The sequence below is a fragment of the Oratosquilla oratoria genome, chromosome 12 (assembly GCF_046742065.1).
Source record: "Oratosquilla oratoria isolate Oo_2021 chromosome 12, ASM4674206v1, whole genome shotgun sequence".
NCBI lineage: Eukaryota > Metazoa > Arthropoda > Malacostraca > Stomatopoda > Squillidae > Oratosquilla > Oratosquilla oratoria.
The window spans coordinates 23,902,868-23,919,903 of record NC_134788.1 but is presented as its reverse complement, the minus strand read 5'-3'; the positions used below and the strand labels follow the sequence as shown (position 1 = coordinate 23,919,903).

The window sequence follows — 17,036 nt, the reverse complement described above, 5'->3', positions numbered from 1 at the left end:
GAAAATATATGTAATGGAGTGACGGATTATTCCTTACATATGACTATACTTGCCAGACGAGCGTTATATAACAAAATATTACAGTCACACACACCTCACTCTCCAATTGTTGCTACACTTCATGCATGCAAACACCAGTATGTCAGATGAATATGTGATGCAGTTTTCTGCTATTGAGTAAACCCTCGATGTAACGGATTTCGATATACAGGATATAACGGACAAAAAATCTGACCGAACGAACCCACACTGTAATGGATTTTCATCTGTTATAGCAAGGGGTCTTCGGATGTAATGACAGACTCCTGTCCCCATATCATCTGTTATATAGAGGATTGACTGTAATTTCTAATACAGGACACACTTCAGGATATAACGGATCTGTCCGGTATTTCCATCGGATATAACGGATCTTCGGATATAATGACAGACCCGTCCCCACATCATCTGTTATATCGAGAGTTTACTGTATTCACCAATATCCATAGTAGTACAACATAGGCACAATCAAGTTGATTTGTTTTCACTCCATGCCATCGTTATTGTACACTTGGAATTGTTCAACATTGTTGATTTTTAAGAAAGCATTCTTGCATTACTTATGGTAGATACTATGCTCGCTAGTTTAATAACCATAAACACACTTTTTAATATGATTATAGTAGATTATAGTTCAGCTATGGTTTCCTCACTACAGTACTATAGGCTCATGTGCATAATTTTCTAGATAAATCAAGTATGAGAATGAGCAAACCTAAATTGGGAGAAAAAAATATTCTAAGATCATAATTAGTCATGGCAAGTCACATACCCATTTTGAGTGGAGAAATTCGTAGGTTTGATGATAAATTGTAAAGACATGCATGAAGTGTGTGTACGTGTGTGGGTGTGATTACGTAATCGTATATAAATGAAAGCGGCAATACTTACGGGGTCCTGTCTCTTACTCTCCGGGTGTCGTACCTTTAACCACTCCAGTTCGAGTCAAATTCTCGCGCACATCATTGGCTGCCACATGTACGATTCATTACACTATATGCACTATAAAATGGAAAGCCAGTGCTGTATTAATCATTCTCTTTCACTCTGAGTAATGATAAATGGAAAACGTGATCAGACCAGTTAACAGATTCTGGGGGTAACTTGTGTACAACTACAAAAAATATATAAAAGAGATACCAACATCTTTGTGTACCCACTCGCACCTCATTATGCCTACGTAGACATCATTTTACCAAAGTGGTTAAACTCATAAATGGATCCAACTTGGCGTATGTCACCATATTATCCAATTACTGTAGATTTAAAAACGTGCAGTTGCACCTCAGGTTATATAGTTAGAGCAAAGCATGCATTTACAATTTGTAGTACACAAGGTTGGAGTAGGGTTTGTGCAGTTTCGGCCTTAAACCCGTCCATGTTGTTGGTTTCGATTCTGTTTTCGTCCAACTTGTTACAGAAATTCGTACATCTACGGGAAGGTTTACTTCATGTCAGAGGTTATCTTGAGTTTTGATTCCGTAGTATGACCTTTTGTTTATCGTTTATTCTCCCCCCCCCACCTTTTTTTAAGTATATATTTTTTCTCAGACATATTAGATATGCGATCATCTTTATTGCTGCCCATTGTGTTTATATTATTTTATTTTTAGTAATTTATTTTTCTTCCCTGGCTCTCATTCGTGTAATGAAAGGTTCTTGTATTCAGCAACTTCCTTTTTTTTTTTTTTTTTTTTTTTTTTAAACATTACTCAAAATGGAGATTCTTGAAAGGTTTTCCTCCTTTGCCTTAGCTTTTAACTCTCTCTCTCCAATGTGTTCAAGTCCATTTTCCTGTTGCATTTTACTTTTTGTTTATTGATGACCTTTGCCTCACCTATGGGATAAGTTTGTATCGCAAATTATTCTATTCACTGATACACCGTAGGAACATTACGGGTGCCAGAACAGAGCCTTGTGGGACTCCACTAGTAACTTTTTTCTCGTCAAACTCTTCGTCATAGTACTATTCTCGTGCATTAGTAAAACATCTTTCACACATTCCAATGTTCTTTAAATTGTTTTCTGACTTCAACAGTAATCATTGATGTGGAACCATGATGATGTTTCCTAAGTGTAGATATACAGTCATCAGAGCATAAGAATGAAGGAGACTGCAGGAGACCTTAAGGCCTATACTAGGCAGTTGTGTGTCTAATACCACCTGTCATACCTAGTCTTAAAGTTGTACTATCTTCTCTTAACCCATTAAACTCCGATGACAAGATTCTTGTCATTTGGTCAAATAAAACAAAAAAATCATAAAACACCAAAATGTTTGATCAAACAGCACCAGAAAAATATGACGTCAGTCCTCGCTTCGCTCGCGAGCGAAGCGAGGAGTGACGTCATATTTTTCTGGTGCTGTTTGATCAAACATTTTGGTGTTTTATGATTTTTTTGTTTTATTTGACCAAATGACAAGAATCTTGTCATCGGAGTTTAATGGGTTAAAACACACAACACTCATCCATTACCTTGTAAATGAATGTATGTGTGTTAATCTTGTAGTATTCCTCCATCTGACAGAATGTATATTAATGTAATGATATATAGGTATGTGAATATTGGTTTTTTATGTTAAATTTAGTGTGAGTTTATGTGTGTTGTATATATGTATGTGTTGTATATATTATGTTTTTATATATAATATATATATATATATATAATATATAATAATAATAATATATATATATACTATATATTATATATATATATATATATATAATATATATATATATGCTGGACGCAGACTGTAGTAAATTGACACGCTTCCTTGCCCATTACTTTCCCCGCCCTCCCCCCCCCTCTCCACCCCTCCCCCTCCCCATCCCCCCCCCCTCCCCCTCCCCTCCTCCCCCTTCCACTCCTCCCCATTCCCCTCGTCCCCCTTCCCCTCTTCCCCCTTCCCCTCTCCCTCCCCCTTCCCCTCTCCCTCCCCCTTCCCCTCTCCCTCCCCCTTCCCCTCTCCCTCCCCCTTCCCCTCTCCCTCCCCCTTCCCCTCTCCCTCCCCCTTCCCCTCTCCCTCCCCCTTCCCTCTCCCCCTCCCTCCCCTTCCCTACTCCCTCCCCCTTCCCCTCTCCCTCCCCCTTCCCCTCTCCCTCCCCCTTCCCCTCTTCCTCCCCTTCCCCTCTTCCTCCCCTTCCCCTCTTCCTCCCCTTCCCCTCTTCCTCCCCTTCCCCTTTTCCTCCACCTTCCCCTCTTCCTCCCCTTCCCCTCTCCCCCTTCCCCTTCTCCCCCTTTCCCTCTTCCTCCCCCTTCCACTCTTCCTCCCCCTTCCACTCTTCCTCCCCCTTCCACTCTTCCTCCCCCTCCCACTCTTCCTCCCCCTCCCACTCTTCCTCCCTTCCACTCTTCCTCCCCCTTCCATTGTTCCTCCCCCTCCCACTCTTCCTCCCTTCCATTCTTCCTCCCTTCCACTCTTCCTCCCCCTTCCACTCTTCCTCCCCCTTCCACTCTTCCTCCCTTCCACTCTTCCTCCCCCGCCCACTCTTCCTCCCCCTCCCACTCTTCCTCCCTTCCACTCTTCCTCCCCCTCCCACTCTTCCTCCCCCTCACACTATTCCTCCCCCTCACACACTTCCTCCCTTCTACTCTTCCTCCCTTCTACTCTTCCACTCTTCCTCCCTTCTACTCTTCCACTCTTCCTCCCTTCTACTCTTCCACTCTTCCTCCCCCTTCCACTCTTCCACTCTTCCACTCTTCCTCCCTTCTACTCTTCCACTCTTCCTCCCCCTTCCACTCTTCCCCATTCCCCTCTTCCCCCCGTTTCCCTCATTCCCCTTCTTCCTCTCCCTCCCTCCCCCCTCTTCACCCTTCCCCTCCTCCCCCCCTCAATCGATCCCAATTAATCCCCCCTGTTCTCCCCATTCCTTTCCATGCCCCCCCACTTCATGTCATCTTACTCCAACCCTCCCCATCAATCTCCCTCTCCGTCCTCCCCCACTCCATCCTCCCCCACTCCATCCCCCCCCACTCCATCCCCCTCCCCTCTCCGTCCTCCCCCTCGCCATCCTCCTCCCCTCTCCGTCCTCCCCCTCGCCATCCTCCTCCCCTCGCCATCCTCCTCTTTCCATCTTCCTCCCCTCTCCATCCTCCTCTTTCCATCTTCCTCCCTCTTCATCCTCCTCCCCTTTATCTTCCATCTATCCTCCTCCCCCATTGTCCTCTTCTCCTCTATCCTCTTCCCCCCTCTATCCTCTTCCTCCTCTCCTCTATCCTCCTCCCCCTCTGTCCTCCTCCCCTCTCTATCCTCCTCCCCTCTCTATCCTCCATTCTCCATCCTCGACTTCCTCCCTTTTCCATCCTCCTTTCTCCTCCTTCTCCTCTCCATCCTCCTTTCTCCATCCTCTTCCTTCCCTCTCAATCTTTCTCCCCTCTCAAACCCTCCTCCCTTCTCCATCCTCTTCCTCCCCTCACCCTCCTCCCTTCTCCATCCTCCTCCCTTCTCCATCCTCCTCCCTTCTCCATCCTCCTCCCTTCTCCATCCTCCTCCCCGCTCCATCCTCCTCTCCCATCTTCACCCTCCTCCCCTCTTCACCCTCCTCCCCTCTTCACCCTCCTCCCCTCTTCACCCTCCTCCCCTCTTCACCCTCCTCCCTTCTTCACCCTCCTCCCATCTTCACCCTCTTCCCCACTTATTCCTCCTCCTCCTCCCCACTCCGTCCTCCTCCTCCTCACCACTCCGTCCTCCTCCTCCTCACCACTCCGTCCTCCTCCTCCTCACCACTCCGTCCTCCTCCTCCTCCCCACTCCGTCCTCCTCCTCCTCACCACTCCGTCCTCCTCCTCCTCACCACTCCGTCCTCCTCCTCCTCCCCACTCCGTCCTCCTCCTCCTCCCCACTCCGTCCTCCTCCTCCTCCTCCCCACTCCGTCCTCCTCCTCCTCCCCACTCCGTCCTCCTCCTCCTCCCCACTCTGTCCTCCTCCCCACTCTGTCCTCCTCCTCCTCCTCCCCACTCCGTCCTCCTCCCCCTCCTCCTCCTCCTCCCCACTCTGTCCTCCTCCTCCCCACTCCGTCCTCCTCCTCCTCCCCACTCCGTCCTCCTCCTCCTCCTCCTCCCCACTCCGTCCTCCTCCTCCTCCTCCCCACTCCGTCCTCCTCCTCCTCCTCCCCACTCCGTCCTCCTCCTCCTCCCCACTCCGTCCTCCTCCTCCTCCCCACTCCGTCCTCCTCCTCCCCACTCCGTCCTCCTCCTCCTCCCCACTCCGTCCTCCTCCTCCTCCTCCCCACTCCGTCCTCCTCCTCCTCCTCCCCACTCCGTCCTCCTCCTCCTCCTTCCCACTCCGTCCTCCTTCTCCTCCTTCCCACTCCGTCCTCCTCCTCCTCCTTCCCACTCCGTCCTCCTCCTCCTCCTTCCCACTCCGTCCTCCTCCTCCTCCTTCCCACTCCGTCCTCCTCCTCCTCCTTCCCACTCCGTCCTCCTCCTCCCCACTCCGTCCTCCTCCTCCCCACTCCGTCCTCCTCCTCCTCCTCCCCACTCCGTCCTCCTCCTCCTCCCCACTCCGTCCTCCTCCTCCTCCTCCCCACTCCGTCCTCCTCCTCCTCCTTCCCACTCCGTCCTCCTCCTCCTCCTTCCCACTCCGTCCTCCTCCTCCTCCTTCCCACTCCGTCCTCCTTCTCCTCCTTCCCACTCCGTCCTCCTTCTCCTCCTTCCCACTCCGTCCTCCTCCTCCTCCTTCCCACTCCGTCCTCCTCCCTCCGTCCTCCTCCTCCTCCTTCCCACTCCGTCCTCCTCCTCCTCCTTCCCACTCCGTCCTCCTCCTCCTCCTTCCCACTCCGTCCTCCTCCTCCTCCTTCCCACTCCGTCCTCCTCCTCCTCCTTCCCACTCCGTCCTCCTCCTCCTTCCCACTCCGTCCTCCTCCTCCTTCCCACTCCGTCCTCCTCCTCCTCCTCCTTCCCACTCCGTCCTCCTCCTCCTCCTTCCCACTCCGTCCTCCTCCTCCTCCTTCCCACTCCGTCCTCCTCCTCCTCCTTCCCACTCCGTCCTCCTCCTTCCCACTCCGTCCTCCTCCTCCTCCTTCCCACTCCGTCCTCCTCCTCCTCCTTCCCACTCCGTCCTCCTTCCCACTCCGTCCTCCTCCTCCTCCTCACTCCGTCCTCCTCCTCCCCACTCCGTCCTCCTCCTGCTTCCCACTCCGTCGTCCTCCTCCTCCTTCCCACTCCGTCCTCCTCCTCCTCCTTCCCACTCCGTCCTCCTCCTCCTTCCCACTCCGTCCTCCTCCTCCTTCCCACTCCGTCCTCCTCCTCCTTCCCACTCCGTCCTCCTCCTCCTTCCCACTCCGTCCTCCTCCTCCCCACTCCGTCCTCCTCCTCCTCCTCCTCCCCACTCCGTCCTCCTCCTCCTCCCCCTCCATCCCACTCCGTCCTCCTCCTCCTCCTCCCCACTCCGTCCTCCTCCTCCCCACTCCGTCCTCCTCCTCCTCCACTCCGTCCTCCTCCTCCCCACTCCTCCTCCTCCCACTCCGTCCTCCTCCCCACTCCGTCCTCCTCCTCCCCCACTCCGTCCTCCTCCTCCCCACTCTGTCCTCCTCCCCACTCTGTCCTCCTCCTCCCCACTCTGTCCTCCTCCTCCCCACTCTGTCCTCCTCCCCACTCCGTCCTCCTCCTCCTCCTCCCCACTCTGTCCTCCTCCTCCCCCACTCTGTCCTCCTCCCTCTCCGTCCTCCTCGCCACTCCGTCCTCCTCCTCCTCCCCACTCCGTCCTCCCCCTCCTCCTCCACTCCGTCCTCCTCCCCTCTCCTCCTCCCCACTCCGTCCTCCTTCTCCCCACTCCGTCCTCCTCCCCATTCAACCTCCTCCCCACTCAACCTCCTCCCCACTCAACCTCCTCCTCCCCCTCTCCGTCCTCCTCCCCTCTCCGTCCTCCTCCCCACTCCGTCCTCCTCCTACTGCCCACTCAACCTCCTCCTCCTCCTCCCCACTCCGTCCTCCTCCTCCCCACTCTCCGTCCTCCTCCTCCTCCCCACTCCTGCCCCTCCTCCCCACTCCGTCCTCCTCCTCCCCCCACTCAACCTCCTCCTCCTCCCCCCACTCCCGTCCTCCTCCCCCCACTCAACCTCCTCCTCCTCCTCCCCACTCAACTCCGTCCTCCTCCTCCCCCCACTCCGTCCTCCTCCTCCTCCCCACTCCGTCCTCCTCCTCCTCCTCCCCACTCCGTCCTCCTCCTCCCCCTCCCCATCCCCACTCCGTCCTCCTCCCTCTCCGTCCTCCTCGCCACTCCGTCCTCCTCCTCCTCCTCGCCACTCCGTCCTCCCCCTCCTCCTCACTACCTCCTCCCCCTCCTCCTCACTACGTCCTCCCGCTCCTCCCCTCCCTACCCTTCCCTCCCCTCCCCTACACTTCCCTCCCCTCCCCTACACTTCCCTCCCCTCCCCTACACTTCCCTCCCCTACACTTCCCTTCCCTTCCCTACACTTCCCTCCCCCCTACACTTCCCTTCCCTTCCCTACACTTCCCTCCCCTTCCCTACCCTCCCCCTCCCCCTACCCTCCCCCATCCCCCTACCCTCCCCCTCCCCTCCCCTCCCCTACCTTCCCTACCCTCCTCCCCCCGACCCTCCTCCCTCTCACCCTACTCCCCTCTTCCCCTCTCTCCCCCCCCCCCACTCCCCTCTGCTTTTTCCCTTCTCATCTCCTTCCCCCCCCCTCCCCCAACCCCCCCCCCTCCCCCCTTCATTTCGGCCCATCTATTTCCTCCCCTCCTCATCCACTTCCCCCCCCTTCCCCCGTGTGTCCCATTCCCTCTTTACCTCTCCCCCTTCCTTCTCTTCCCTGTTCCATCCTCAATCTTCAAACTCCACTTCCACCCCACCCCTCACGTCTAGCCATTTCTCCACCCATTGTCTTCCCTCTCCTCCGTTCCTCCATCCCCTCCTCTCGCTTCCCCCATCTCCCCTCCCCCTCTCTCTCCCCCTCCCTCCCTTCCTCTCATCCCTCCCTCCCTCCCCTTCCTCTCATTGACCCCTCTCCCCTCCCCTTCCCCTTCCTCTCTTCTTACCCTTCTCCCCTCCCTTCCCCTTCTCCCCCCTCTCCCTTCCTCGCACCTCTCCCTCCCTTCCTCCTTCCCCTCGCCTCCTCTCCTTCCCTTCCCCTCGCACCTCCTCTCCCTCCTTCCCCTCGCACCTCTCTCTCCCCCCCTCCCCCCTCCTCTCCTCCCCTCGCACCTCCTTCCTTCCCCTCGCACCTCTATCTCCCCCCTCCCATCCTCTTCCCCCTTCCCCTCGCACCTCCTCTCCCTTCCTTCCTCGCACCTCCTCTCCCTTCCTTCCCCTCGCACTCTCTCTTCCCTTCCCCTCGCCTCCTCTCCCTTCCCTTCCCTTCCCCCTCTCAATCTCTCCGCCTTCCCTTCCCTCCCCCTCCCTTCCTCCCCTCGTCTCCCCTTCCCTTCCCTTCTTCCCTCGCACCCCCTCTCCCTCCCTTCCCTTCCCTCCTTCCCCTCTCTTCCCTCCCCTTCCCCTCCCCTTCACCTCTCCCTTCTCCCTTCCCTTCCACTCTCCTTCCTCCCTTCCCCCCCCTCTCCCTTGCCCTTCCCCCTCCTTCCCTTCCCCCCCTTTCTCCCTCCCCCTCCCTCCCCTCCCCTTCTCCTCCCCCCTTCCTCCCCCCCCCCTCCTCCTCTCCCTTCCCCCCCTTCCTCTCCCCCTTCCTCCCCCTTCCCCTTTCTTCCCCTCCCTCCCCCTTTCCCCCTTCCCCTCCTCCCCCTTCTCCCCCTTCCCCCTCCCCCTCCCCCCTCCCCCCCTTCTCCCTCCCCTTCCCCTCCCCCTTTCTCCCTTCCCCTCCCCCTTTCTCCCTTCCCCTCCCCCTTTCTCCCTTCCCCTCCCCCTTTCTCCCTTCCCCTTCCCCTCCCCCTTTCTCCCTTCCCCTCCCCCTTTCTCCCTTCCCCTCCCCCTTTCTCCCTTCCCCTTCCCCTCCCCCTTTCTCCCTTCCCTCCCCTTCTCCTTCCCTCCCCTTTCTCCCTTTCCCCTCCCCCTCTTCCCCTTCCCTCCCCTTCCCCTCCCCCTTTCACCTTCCCCTCCCCCTTTCACCTTCCCCTCCCCCTCCCTTCTCCTTCCCTCCCCCTTTTCTCCCTTCCCCCCTCTCCCTTCCCTCCTTTCCCCCTTCCCCTCTCCCTTTCTCCCTTCCCCGTCCCCCTTTCTCCACTTCCCCTCTCCCTCTTCCCACTTTTCCCTCTCCCCTTGTCACTTCCCCTCCTTCATCTCTTTCCCCTCTCCCTTTTCTTCCCCATCTCCCTTCCCACAGCTTCTCTCTCCTCCCTTCCGCTCTCCCTTTCCTCCTCTTCTTCCTCACCGCCTCTTCGTTCCTCCCTCCGTTTTCTATGTCCCATCCTTCCTCCCGTGTCCGTACCACTCCTCTCCACTCCACTCCCATGTCCCTCACTTAGTACCTCTTACTCCCCTTGTCCTTACTCGTCGTTTTCCTTCTTCTTCATCTCTTCCCCCTCTAATTCTTCTCTTCCCTTCCACCACCTCCTCCTCCTCTCCTCCACTTCCGTCTCTTCCTCCTCCTCCCTCTTCCTCCTCCTCCCTCTTCCTCCTCCCTCTTCCTCCTCCCTCCTCTTCTTCCTCACCCTCTTCCTACCTCCTCTAACCTTCTTTTTTTCATCCTCGTGTCCCTTCTCTCTCCTCTGTTCCTCCTCTTCCTCCCCTTCTTCCGCTTCCTCCACTTCCTCTTCTCCCACCACCCACTCCTCTCACTTCCTCCTCTCCCTCCTCTTCTCCTCTCCCCTCTTCCGCTCCACGCACCCTCCCTCCTTTTCCTCTACTTGACCTTTCATCCTTTCTCCTTTCTCTCCCTCTCCTTCCTCTCCCTCTCCTTCCTCTTCCCCTCCATCTTCTTCCTCTTCCTCTCCTCTCCCCCTCTATATTCTTCCTCTTATCTTTCCTCTTAATCTCCTTTCTGTTCTCGTCCATCTTCCTCTTTTCTTCCTCTCCTTCCTCTTCCTCTCCATCTCCTCTCGTACCCCTCCCCCATCCTCCTGCATACTGGAATCACAGCAAAATTACCTTCTGTGCTTCTGCATCACACTTGTTACATTGGGCATCCCCGGTCCGTGGTCACGAGGGAGCAGTGTGTGTGTCACTTGTGTTGTAGAGAAGGACCCAGGCTGGCTGGCAGTAAGGGAGGGAGGGTGGGACGTTGTAGGTCTAAGAGGGAGTTTTCACGGTGTAACGGTTCGTCGAACCGCGTTCGACGAACCGTTACACCGTGAAAACTCCCTCTTAGACCTACAACGTCCCTCCCTCCCTCCCTTCCTGCCTGCCTGCCTGGGTCCTTCTCTACAACACAAGTGACACACACACTGCTCCCTCGTGACCACGGGCGGGGGATGCGCTTTGTCTTGCATGTTGTCTGTCTGTAGCCATCTTGGTGGTGGTGTTGGTGTCTTCGGGTTGGTAGATGTGTCCCGTGTTGGTAGGACAACGGGTGTGTAAGTTGTGGACGTGTTAATTGTTTGGTGGTAAGTTCCCCTCTGTGGAGGGGGGTTGGAATGGGCTTGTGTGTAAAAACAATGCTGAGGGGGTACTTCCTCCTCTTCCTCCTCCCCCCCTCCTCCTCCTCTTCCTCCTCCTCCTCCTCCTCCTCCTCCTCCTCCTTCTCCTTGTTCCTCCCCTCTTATCATTCTTTTTCCTTTCCTCCTTGTTCCTCCTCTTCCATCATTCTTTCTCCTTTCCTCTTCCTCCTCTTCCTCCCCTTTCTCAACATAGTGCATCCTCTTCCTCCACTTCCTCTCTCCTCTTCCTCATTCCTTTTCTTCCTCCCCGTTCACCACATCGTGCATCCTCTTCCTTCTCCTCCTTCCTCTTCCTTCTCCTCCTCCCCCTCTCCCTCTCTTCCTTTTCCTCCCCCTCTTCCTTTCTCCACTTCCTCCTCCTCTCCTCCTCCTCATACCTTCTCTCTTCTCCCTCCTTCCTTCCTCTTCCCGCTCCTTCCTTTTCCCTCCAAATTCTCCTTCCTTTCTCCTCTCCCTCCTCTCCTCCCTCCCTCCTCCCTCCTCCCCTCCTCCTCCTCCTCCCCCTTCCTCCCTCCGTTCCTTCCTCCCCTCCTCTTCCCCTCCCCCTCCCTCCTCTTCCCCTCCCCCTCCCTCCCTCCCTCCACCCCCTCCTCCCTCCTCTTCCTCCCCCTCCTCTTCCTCCTTCCTCCCTCCTCTTCCTCCTTCCTCCCACCTCTTCCTCCTTCCTCCCACCTCTTCCTCCTCCTCCTCCACCCTTCCTCCTCCTCCCACCATCCTCCTCCTCCTCCCCCACCTCCTCCCTCCTCCTCCTCCTCCCCCCTCTTCCTCTTCCTCCTCCTCCCACCTCTTCCTCCTCCTCCCACCTCTTCCTCCTCCTCCTCCCACCTCTTCCTCCTCCTCCTCCCACCTCTTCCTCCTCCTCCTCCCACCTCTTCCTCCTCCTCCTCCCACCTCTTCCTCCTCCTCCCACCTCTTCCTCCTCATCCTTCCTCTTCCTCCTCATCCTTCCTCTTCCTCCTCATCCTTCCTCTTCCTCCTCATCCTTCCTCTTCCTCCTCATCCTTCCTCTTCCTCCTCATCCTTCCTCTTCCTCACTCTTCCTTTCTCCTCCCTCCTCTTCCTCCTCCCTCCTCTTCCTTTCTCATCTTCCTCCTCTTCCTTTCTCATCTTCCTCCTCTTCCTTTCTCATCTTCCTCCTCTTCCTTTCTCCTCCCTCCTCTTCCTTTCTCATCTTCCTCCTCTTCCTTTCTCATCTTCCTCCTCTTCCTTTCTCATCTTCCTCCTCTTCCTTTCTCATCTTCCTCCTCTTCCTTTCTCATCTTCCTCCTCCCTCCTCTTCCTTTCTCATCTTCCTCCTCCCCCCTCTTCCTTTCTCATCTTCCTCCTCCCTCCTCTTCCTCCTCCCTCCTCTTCCTTTCTCATCTTCCTCCCTCCTCTTCCTCCCTCCTCTTCCTCCCTCCTTCCTCTTCCTCCCTCCTTCCTCTTCCTCATCCTTCCTCTTCCTCACTCCTCTTCCTCTCTCTTCCTCACTCCTCTTCCTCTTCTCCCTCTTTTCCGCTTTCTCTTGAACATCCACTACCCCTCCACCTGATCCACCTCGCACGCCTTCACTTTCTAACAAGCCCACAGAAAGAAAAGATTATTGGTGAACCCCCCCTCTCTCTCTCTCTCTCTCTCTCTAACCAATCTTTGCACATAATTGAAAGCGTGTGGGTCTACTATCTTCGCAGTAACGGGTTCGAGTCCCGCACTCTCAATGGTCCCACGTAGCTCATAGGTCACAGCTAAGCGACTCCTGGCGAAGGCTTGTCGCCTTCTTTGTCTTCGTCTTGGGCAGTTCTTAGGTTGTGGTGGGGCTGTATAATTGTACATAAAGAGGGTTTGTGATTTTGGGTTGGATTTGTTATTCTCAATGTTTTGAGTTATTTAGCTACACTTTTAAGTTTGTATATTTTTTATTTTGTTTTATTATAATTTTATTTATTTCTTATTTATTTTATTTTATTTTTTATCATTATTATTAATTTATTATATATATATATATACATATACAAATATGTATACATATATATACATAAACTTTTTATCCCACAGTCGGAGAAAAGAAGACACTAATGTCGAATGTTCTGTATATTTCGATCACTAACTGCGACCCTCTTCAGCAGAATGAATGCATAGTGGAAGGCATATGCTTATATACAAAAATGTGAGGTGAGAAAAGGAACAAGCTCAGGTTACATTTTTGTATATAAGCATATGCCTTCCACTATGTATTCATTCTGCTGAAGAGGGTCACAGTTAGTGATCGAAATATACAGAACGTTCGACATTAGTGTCTTCTTTTCTCCGACTGTGGGATAAAAAGTTTATTTTATCAATGTGCTACGACATTACTTTATAGTGAATATATATATATATATATATATATATATATATATAATATTATTTGTTTTATTATTCTTTTTATATATATATAAGTTAATGCACATCAGGATTGCCCGTGGTAATACCTTTGGCATATTATTGGTTAATATGTGAATTGTGGAAGTATGGCTAGTGAGGAGACATTGAATCCCACACATTGTGTGTGTGTAAAATATAAGATTAAGCTATATAAATGCATGATACATTATAGTTTTGTGTGGGAGCAATCATTCTTATGTAGACAATGTATTAATGCACAGTAATTTTTCTTTTTCTTTCCCTGCAGGACATCAAACAGGAAGACTTTGTTGAGATTGGAGATGAAGATGAAGGGGATTGGGGGGTAGAGGGAGAAGGGGGTGGTGACTCCTCGATGGGGTCTGAGAACCCCCCTAATTTTCCCGAAGTAATGCTTCCGACTGACGGCTCCGTTCCGCCGGCAGGAGACCCAGCCATGGTGAGTGTTGAGTCCAGCTTGCAGTTGGAGTGTGTAGTCAACAAGCAACGTTTTAACAAACGTTTCCGTCCCCCCACCCTCCCCTCCCTCCCCAAACTACCAGGCTCGCTTTTGAGTGGAGTTCAATTGGGGACTTGTTCCCAGCCTTGACCATTCCTGGTACGCCCCTCCCCCCTCCCCCGCCTCCTTTAGTACTCTGGTACACGTGTGTTGAGTTGTTTAGTTTGTTTTGATAAATGTCTAATGTGGTTGCTCTGAGACTTGACCTGCTCTGAGACCTGACCTGACCTTGGGCGCTAAGAGACCTTATTTGGCCATACGTCAAGGTCTCGCAACTATATAAACAGACCTTTTCAAAAACAACAGCAACAACAATATGTGTCCATGTTTCAAAAAAGTTCACAGTCGCTTTGCTTTTGACGTAAACTTTTTGTGTTCCAGTCATGTATCGACTGGGAACAGGCCCACGGTTGCTGTGGTGCCTGGAATAAACTCAGACCTACGTCGACTGTGATCGTGTCCCCCCGTCCCCGTCCCGTCCCCACTGGTGCTTGTTGGCTGCATACTCTATCCTCTCCTCCACAGCTTTGAAATCTCCCGTGGAACTATTGATGCACTTGGTGCACCAAAATACTCTTTATTATTCTTTTTTAAAAATGATAAATCAGAGACATAAATTTTATGTGAATACATTAGCCATTTATTATTGTTTTTTCTCATGTACAGTGTTAAATAAACACACGCCCAAATTTTTATTTTTTATTTTTTTTTGACGAGTTTTGCACTCGAGCCATGGTGTCATTTTCATCCGTGACGACCATGGGAGGCGTGCAAGGCTTTGGAGGAGAAACCTTTTTTTCCCCCCTTCTGTTCCAGCAAGCTGGGGGCCGAGGTGTAGGACGTGGGCTGTGCCAAGGCCCCTGTGCCATGGCACACCTGTGCCCCGCCTCCCGCTGTGCCAGTGAGGGCCCCGTTGGGGGGCCCTCTGCATGGGGGCAGCGGGAATTGGGGGCCCCCAGACTTGCGTCTTGCTGTATGGTTAGTTTTATAAAAAAAAAAAAAAAAAAAAAAAAAAAAAACAGCTGGTGGGCAGGGAGGACCAGTCGGACGAGGCAACTGGGCAGATGAAGGTGTAATTGGTGATACTTTCTTTTTCCCCCCTCTCCTCCCCCTCCCCCCCATCTCAACCTCTAGTACAACACTGTTTACTGCTACGGCTGTTGCTGCTGCTGCTGCTGGGCCCGTCCTACATGGCAAAAGCAACACAGGTTAGCAGGAAGAAAGGAAGGGTTTTAGTTGTGTTGTGTCTAAGTTGCAAGCGTTTCTTGGTCCTTCCTGCCCAGCATTGGGAATGTATCGTAGATGGTGTAGGGCTTTGGTCACTTGCAAGAAAAAAAAAAGAAAAAGAAAAAAGAAAATGTGTACCTCTTTTTAAGTTTGGTGGAGAACTACTACTACTACTACTACTACTACTACTACTGATCTCTTGCTACTACTTCTGCTATTACTACTACTATAATACTATTACTACCACTACTGCTACTATAACTACTACTAAACGATGATAATAATGCAACTAGGAGTGTTGTGTTTTGCTCCTTAGTGATATACGTTAGCTAGGTAGGCTGTAGGGCCATGACGAGTGGTGGGAAGCTCTCCGAATCTCTTAGCTTGAAGCCAAGTGCCAAGAGTACCCGAAGAGAGAGAGAGAGAGAGAGAGTGGCGCCAAGACTCGGGAATGGAGGTGGCGCCCCTCGAGAGAGAGAGTGAGAGACCGACCACCGGCCCTTCTGTTGGGGGACAAAGGGTGGGGGGAGGGGGGACAAGGGGGGGGAGTGGCCGAAGCAATGGTCCCAAGAGAGTGTCTGACCCCAAACTCTCTTTTGCTTTTTGCAGTTGTTGGGCCCGTTTGCCTCACTGGCGCCTCCTCCTCCTCCTCCCCCCCTCCCCACTACTGTGAGTCCAGGGGGTAGTAGCGTGGCCTCCACCCCACCAACACCACAGCACCCCCTGTTGGCTTCCATGGCCAGGTCACTGGTAGGGTCCCCGTTCCAGCACGGCGGGGCCACCGCCGCCGCCGCCGCCGCCGCCGGCCGGGGCCGCTACAGGCAGGACAAAGTCCGGGCCCAGCTGGTCTGGGTCCAGGCCGAGATGGACTCGCTACAGTGTGTCTTAGATTCCGGGGTGCTGGGGCCGGACGAGGCCAAGCAGATCCAGGACAACATTCACAATAAGCGAGCGGTCAAGGGCAAGCTTCAGAAGGAGCTCGAGCGGCTGATCAGCGGCCAGATCCGGCAGAGGAAGTTCAGGGAGAAGATGAAGAAGCGCCTCAATAAGGACACCAGCAGCCTCTGAGGGGAGATGCTGGGCCGCACCTGAAACACACTCGCACGCACGCACGAACGGACGGACGGACGTACGCGCGTACACAACAATGGCGGCGGCGGCGGCGCCGGCGCCACCAGCGTGTGCTGCTTGTCGCCGTCGTCGTCGTCGTCGTCGTCGTCGTCGTCGTCGTCGTCTTCGTTGCTGCTGCTGCTGCCAAGGCTGAATACTCTACTGTTTGGTGATGTTTGTACTGTGAAAATAAAAAAAATTCTGCTAAGGGTATAAGGATAAACAGTCTAACATTTAGGTTAACGTAATGCTGAAGCTTAGCTTTGTAAGTAATCTAGTCGAAGACGAGTGCCAAGATTGTATTGTGTTGTACGGCAGCACACTAACCCAGCCACCCCTAAACAACAAACAACAACCCCCTACCCTCTCCCCCTCAGTCCCCTCTCCCCTTTCCTCCTCCTCCTCCTCCCCCCGCTTTGCACATGTTTCGTAGTTGCCAGTGCCGGAAGCTTGAGCGTCTCTCTCAGAGAGGCGCGACCTAAATGCTTGTTTGTCTAAGTTTGTGTAATGTAACTGACCCCCCGAAGGTACGGTTTGGATAGTGACGAGCGTTGTTCCGTTTCATTTGCAGAGGGCGCCACTCGTTGGCCCTGGGACGCAGTTCTCCTCACCCTACCAGCAGCTCCATAACAGCTCCTCCATGAGCGCTATGCCCCTTTCGTCCTCCTCCACTTCCTCCTTATGCTCCACCACCACCACCACCACCTCCTCCTCCTCCTCCTCGCCCTCTTTCATCCCCGTCTCCCCTGCGACGCCTCCTCACCCTCAGTGCCCTTCGTTCCACTCGCCGGGCCTTAAGCCCAATGTGGATATGACGATGGCCGGCGTCTATGGGGAAGCCTACGAGTGGCGTCCTTACACGTGCAGGTTCTGTGGCAAGAAGTTTAAGCGAAAAGACCACTTGGTCGATCACGAGCGGATCCACACTGGCGAGAAGCCGTTCAAATGCCAGTATTGCGGCAAGGGCTTTGTCCAGCGAACCAATTGTAAGAACCACGCTGTGAGGTGCCCCTCGGCCCCCATGCAGCAGCTGCAGCACCAGCAGCAGCAGCAGTAGCGAGAACGCAGCAGCTCCTGCTGTTTTGTTGATGCTGTGGCATGCAGGGGTTCCGAGGGCTCCGCATGTTGTTGTTATTTAAGAATTGAAATGTTCCTGTGTATGACAGAGGCCAAATAAAAGAGCCATGGGATTATTTTTTGACTCTTTCAATCCTATCCTAGCGTCTTTGAAAAAAAAAAAAAAAAAAAAACCATGCCCCCCATTTGGT

At 53.5% G+C, this 17,036-nt stretch overlaps 1 protein-coding gene across 16 annotated transcripts in view; it reads left to right on the top strand.

Annotated features, from left to right (window-relative positions):
• The window catches only part of LOC143031107 (uncharacterized), a 202,836-nt gene that overhangs the window by 57,641 nt on the left and 128,159 nt on the right, over positions 1-17,036 (top strand). For 15 of the 16 annotated variants that reach the window (XM_076194555.1, XM_076194551.1, XM_076194552.1 and 12 more), the window contains exon 4: positions 13,201-13,371. In XM_076194555.1, the coding sequence (XP_076050670.1) occupies positions 13,201-13,371 (171 nt within the window). Of the gene's footprint in view, positions 1-13,200; positions 13,372-16,339; positions 16,963-17,036 lie in introns of those variants that run through there. The other variant, XM_076194553.1, reaches the window with a different exon arrangement.